The sequence below is a fragment of the Conger conger genome, chromosome 7 (assembly GCF_963514075.1).
Source record: "Conger conger chromosome 7, fConCon1.1, whole genome shotgun sequence".
Classification (NCBI taxonomy): Eukaryota; Metazoa; Chordata; class Actinopteri; order Anguilliformes; family Congridae; genus Conger; species Conger conger.
Window position 1 is genome coordinate 19458734 of NC_083766.1, and position 6449 is coordinate 19465182.

The following is a 6449-nucleotide window of genomic DNA, read 5'->3' on the forward strand; positions in this document are numbered from 1 at the left end:
AGTTTCTGCCATTTTATGTCATGAACTAACATTGCTTTGGTCTGTAGCTCCTTTTTTTTAAAGCATATCGTTAGTGGTCAGAGCTAACTAGCCATAAAACTATCTGACCAGTTGTTGTTTTTTAACCTCAGATAACTTACTTTGACATGCAAGTGATAATAGTTAATCTACAATATTACATGCTTTTTGATGATTAGTGTCATCAAGGCGGTGGAGATTGCTCACTCACCATCTGTAAATGTGTATTTGCAGCACCTGAAAAGGACAGTGTACATACAGGAAACTCTGTGGCTCCAGGTCTAAGAGTATAGTCATTCAGGGGGTGTGCTGTGAGCTGCTCTCCTGAGGGATGTCCATTCAAGGTGCTGGGTATGAATTCATTCATCACACCAGTGTTCATTCCCTGCCACTGTTTCAGAACAGGATCTGCTAATGTCTCCCCACAGTATGAGTTAGAGCTTTTATCAGTGTAAATTTGTTTGTGCTCCCAAAAAGATCCCTGACAATTAAAGCTTTTATCAGGCTGAGGGCACCATTGCCGTTTCTCAGCTGTGTCACTATGCTGGTGGCTCATCAGAGCTGACATTCCAGCAGGCTTCCCGCTCTGAGGACCACCACCTGCTCGCTCTCCTGTGTGACTCTGCTGGTGTGTTTTCAGACCCTCCTCTCTGTAGAAACTTTTCCCACACTGGGGGCAGCTGAATGGTCTTTCTTCTTTCCCCTCTCGTCTATGAATCTGCAGATGAACTACGTACTTCACTGATGTATTAAACCTTCTCCCACAGTGGGAACAACAGTATATTTTGTTTCCGGAAGGAATTTGCTGAAAAGAGTGTTTTCTTCCTGTAGAACCTTGGGCATGTGGATCCAGGTCCTTCTCTGTGTTTTTTATCCATGTAAAACGAGGGTAAGTTTCTTCTCCTGCTTGATACTGCTGATGAAGTGTAATGCTTCCTTGTGTGGTGAAGTTCTCCATATGACTGGGGGGATGGTTCTGAATATGTTGGTAAAAATACCCACTGTTCTCATTAAATTCTGTGGCAGAAAATTCAGTTTTAACAGAAAAGCCTAGTTTGGCCTCGCCCACTTCCTTTTTAATTTCCTCATGTGTATCTCTTAGCGGCTGACAATCCTCCTCCACATGACTGTCTTTCAGCAGCACATAGTCATTGTTCTCCTGTTTAATTTCATTCACTGATACTGTTCTCCATTTACAATGTTTTACTTCTGGTATCAAGTCATAGTCCAATATTTCTTCATTGCTCGGGACCAAAGTTATTTCCCCAGAGTTCCTAGGCCTCTCTTTACTCTGAAAATTGGTCCCTGCGTGGTGTACCTGTCCAACAAGAGATTGGGTGAGACAAGGCAGCCATTTAACAATGATTATTTTATGTCTAGTGAAAAAGTGAGGAAATGCATGCATATACTGAGTATTATAGTATTAAAGAAAATTACAATTAGCATTTTTTGTCTTGACAGCCTTCAGGCTCTGTCCATTTTGCATCAGACAAATGTACAGTTTGACCACATGAGTTATACAGTCAGGTCCACAAATATTGGGACATCGACACAATTCTCCTCTTTTTGGCTCTATACACCACCACAATGGATTTGAAATTAAACAAACAAGATATGCTTTAACTGCAGAATGAATTTGAGGGTATTTACATCCAAATCAGGTGAACGGTGTAGGAATTACAACAGTTTCTATATGTGCCGCCCACTTTTTAAGGGACCAAAAGTAATGGGACAATTGGCTGCTCAGCTGTTCCATGGCCAGGTGTGTGTTATTCCCTCATTATCTCATTTACAAGGAGCAGATAAAAGGTCTAGAGTTCATTTCAAGTGTGCTATTTGCATTTGGAATCTGTTGCTGCCAACTCTCAATATGAGATCCAAAGAGCTGTCACTATCAGTGAAGCAAGCCATCATTAGGCTGAAAAATCAAAACAAACCCATCAGAGAGATAGCAAAAACATTAGGTGTGGCCAAATCAACTGTTTGGAACATTCTTAAAAAGAAAGAACGCACCGGTGAGCTCAGCAACACCAAAAGACCCAGAAGACCACGGAAAAAACAACTGTGGTGGATGACAGAAGAATTCTTTCCTTGGTGAAGAAAAACCCCTTCACAACAGTTGGCCAGATCAAGAACACTCTCCAGGAGGTAGGTGTATGTGTGTCAAAGTCAACAATCAAGAGAAGACTTCACCAGAGTGAATACAGAGGGTTCACCACAAGATGTAAACCATTGGTGAGCCTCAAAAACAGGAAGGCCAGATTAGAGTTTGCCAAACAACATCTAAAAAAGCCTTTACAGTTCTGGAACAACATCCTATGGACAGATGAGACAAAGATCAACTTGTACCAGAATGATGGGAAGAGACGAGTATGGAGAAGGAAAGGAACTGCTCATGATCCAAAACATACCACCTCATCAGTGAAGCATGGTGGTGGTAGTGTCATGGCGTGGGCATGTATGGCTGCCAATGGAACTGGTTCCCTTGTATTTATTGATGATGTGACTGCTGACAAAAGCAGCAGGATGAATTCTGAAGTGTTTCGGGCAATATTATCTGCTCATATTCAGCCAAATGCTTCAGAACTCATTGGACAGCGCTTCACAGTGCAGATGGACAATGACCCGAAGCATACTGCGAAAGCAACCAAAGCGTTTTTTAAGGCAAGGAAGTGGAATGTTATGCAATGGCCGAGTCAATCACCTGACCTGAATCCGATTGAACATGCATTTCACTTGCTGAAGACAAAACCGAAGGGAAACAGGAACAAGCAGGAACTGAAGACAGTTGCAGTAGAGGCCTGGCAGAGCATCACCAGGGATGAAACCCAGCGTCTAGTGATGTCTATGCGTTCCAGACTTCAGGCTGTAATTGACTGCAAAGGATTTGCAACCAAGATTTGGATGTAAATACCCTCAAATTAAAGCTGAAAGTCTGCAGTTCAAGCACATCTTGTTCGTTTTATTTCAAATCCATTGTGGTGGTGTATAGAGCCAAAAAGAGGAGAATTGTGTCGATGTCCCAATATTTATGGACCTGACTGTAAGTACTAAGGCATAAAAATTTTGGTAAATGTGAGGACATATTGGATAAATTATAGCCTTTGATATTGAATTGCTAAATTACATGTTAAAAAAACATGATCTGCACAGTGAAACATAATGACTGTACTTACCTTCAGCACTTCTCCAGTCCTTACAGATTCTTCCCCGATAACTCCATCAGCTGAGGTGGACCCAGAGCTTTCCACTCTATGGCAGACGTCAGGATAAAATTGAGGTATAATGTCAAATCCAACGTGAGGTGTCTCCAACGTTTCCTGACATGTTTCTATAGTCTGCAAGTTACTGAAACGGTCTAAATGAACCCTGTGCGGAATGCTGTGTTCATCCATGTCAAATTTAGGTGAAGTTTTAAAAGGCATGGTGTTCTGTATCTCCCTCTTTCTATCCTTCCCCAATACTATCTCCCCTCCTCCTGAGTTTTCTGTTGATGCAGAATTATTATTTGCCAAGCAGCTGTCACCTAACACAGTTTCTCTAGTGGCATATTGAACCTGTCCATCACATCCCATTTCTTCGCTGGTGTGCTTTTGTTGGTGCTGTTTTACAATTGAGCTGGTTGTAAAAGTCTTCTCACCATAGGAAAAGGGGTATGATCCTAATCCCTCAGTCATCGGTTTGCCAAAATGTGTTTTGCTAATAAGCGTGTCATTTTCCGGTCGTCTTTCTCCAGTTGGAGTTTGCTGGTGTGATTTCAGACCATTCTCTCTGTAGAAACATTTCCCGCTCTGGGAGAAATAAACTGGTCTCTCTCCTCTCCCTTGTCCTCTGTGAATTTGCTGGTGTACGACAAAATTAGTTAATGTTGTAAATACCTTACCACAGTTGGAACAACAGTATTGTTTAGTCTGTATTTGTTTAAAACAGCCAAGAGATCTTTTCTTGCAGTGTGACTGCTGGTGTCTTTTGAGAAAATATTCTGTGGAAAACATTTCCCCACACCAGGAGCAATTGTGTAATCTTTCTCTGGAGTGCATATGGATATCTTCATCAGAATTGCTTTTTGAGGCAAATCCCCCATCAGGCTTGAGATGATGGTATTGTTTTTGCCTTTCATGAATATTCTGATGACTCAGTAGAACTGACTTTGTTCGAAATGACTTTCCACATTGAGAGCATTGGTGTGCTCTGCCTCCGGTGTGAATTTGATGGTGTTTCTTCAGACTGTCTTCTTTGTAGAAGCGTTTCCCACACTGAGAGCAGCAAAATGGTCTTTCTTCTCTTCCTTCACCTCTGTGAATTTGCTGGTGCACAATATAATTTGTTAACATAGTAAAGGTTCTGCCACAATGGGAACAGCTGTATGACTTAGTTTTTGAAGCCGCTTGTTGAAAACCGTGACTTTGTTCCTTTACAGCGTGTGTTTCCTTGAGTCTCCTGCGAGAGGACTCTGAAGGCAGGCTTTTCACACTTGGAGAGACATTGTATTTTTTCTCTCCAGAGTGCATTTGCATGTGACTTTCAAAAGTACTTTTCAAGGTAAAACTTCTGCCACATTTGGAGCAGTAATGCCTTTTCTTTATGCAAGTACATTTGTGACTAATCAGAACTGATTCTGTTCTGAAAGACTTCCCACATTCAGAACAACAGTGTATCTTCTCAGTCCTGTGACTTTGCTCATGCAATTTCAGACCATACTCCCTGTAGAATCTTTTCCCACACAGCAAACAGCAAAATGGCCTTTCCTCTGTCCCCTCACCTCTGTGAATTTGCTGGTGTACAATGTAATTTGTTAATACTGTAAATGACCTGGAACAGTGGGAGCAACTATATATTTTTTCTTTTGTTGCTAATTGTTTAAAATAGCTGTTTGTTTCCTTCCTAATATGTGTTTGTTTGTGTCTATTCAAACTGCATTCTGTCATGAAGTTTTTTTTACACTGTGAACAACTATATAGTATCTCTTCTAAGTACACTTGCATGTGTCTTTCAAATTTTGCTTTAGAAGCAAAACTTTGAGCACACTTGGAGCAGTGGTATCGCCTCTCTCTTGTGTGACTGCGCTGATGACTCAACAAAAGTGACTTAACAGTGAACAACTTCCCACATTTAGAGCAACGGTGTGGTCTCTCTCCTTTATGACTTTGCAGATGTGTCTTCAGACCCTTCTCTCGGTAGAAACTTTTTCCGCACTGAGAGCAATGAAATGGCCGCTCTCCTCTCCCATCTCCCCGGTGAATTTGTTGGTGCACAATGAAATGAATTAAGGTGGCAAAGGTCTTCCCACAGTGCGAGCAACAATATTTCTTTCCAGTTGGCTTTGCACTGTCTCCGTTTCTTGTGTGTGTTTCCCCGTACTGTGAGCACTGGTATGTTTTTTCTCCTGTGTTAATTGGTGACTGGGTAAGATTTCCCCCTGCTGCAAGGAAACTCATTCCATTGTCACAGGACTCATTCAGTCTTCCTTCCAAGCTGAGTCCTTGATTAACATCATGAGTGTTTGTATTCAATTCGATAGACGTTTCAAAAGCATCAAGGTCCCAATCACCAATCTCCTCTTTTTTTGCTTCCTGCAAAGTAATTATCTTCAGATGGCAACCATCTTCAGTGTCACTCTCATCCTGGAGCACAGGCTTGTGGGCCTCTTGTTTGATTTTGCCTACTGGTTTCAATTCACATTTTTGTTGGTTTAACATTTGCTTCAATTCACATTCCTGTGATTCTTCTTTGACAAAGGCCATTTCCACAGTTTTCTTGACCTAAAAACACTCCCAAAACTTCTAGGACTGGTGTATTCTGTGTCTGCAAAACAATGAAGGAATAAGATGAGTGAGTCGATGTAAAATGAATTAAAAATACAATTAAGTCATTAGCCTTAACTCTGTTTAATATCAAATTGGCTAATGATAACAAGTCACTATATATATATATTTTGTTTGGTGTTTATATGGTAGCTAAAATCTGTTCTTAACTGTTTCTTGGTTGAAAATAATGATTTATACAAGTAACATCTAGAAGTAATCTTATGTGGAAAAACATTGCACAGCTGCAATAAGATATCAGACAAAAGTGAACTATGCCTTTTGGAGCTGGTTAGGAATGAAACCCTGTCGTCCATGTCCTGGTTACAGTTGTTGGACAGAAAAGACTCTCGGGTAGTTATTAACAAGTACAGACAAGTAAGGCTAGCGGTGCACATAGCCAAACATTTCCAAAAGATATAGGCGAGCATCCTGCCATTGTTTGGGCTTTAAAAGAGGCCTGCACTCCATAAGTCCTTTAAAAAAGTGTATATGCTTCCATAACAGATAGACTGCTTGTATATCAAATAACATAACAAAACATACTGACAAGAACAAGCCATTCAGCCCAAAAATGCTGGAAAAACTGCTTCACAATATGGACTGGGAAGCTATTCCACACAGTGA

The 6449-nt window shown here is 41.0% G+C and overlaps 1 protein-coding gene across 1 annotated transcript; it reads right to left on the bottom strand.

Annotated features, from left to right (window-relative positions):
* Nucleotides 1-2805: 2805 nt before the first annotated feature.
* On the bottom strand, nucleotides 2806-5762 carry LOC133133237 (zinc finger protein 271-like). Its single transcript, XM_061249336.1, has 2 exons — nucleotides 3195-5762; nucleotides 2806-2894 (listed from the first exon to the last, which is right to left on the bottom strand). The coding sequence occupies exons 1-2, from the start codon at nucleotides 5760-5762 to the stop codon at nucleotides 2880-2882; spliced, it is 2583 nt and encodes an 860-aa protein (XP_061105320.1). The 3' UTR covers nucleotides 2806-2879.
* Nucleotides 5763-6449: the final 687 nt, after the last annotated feature.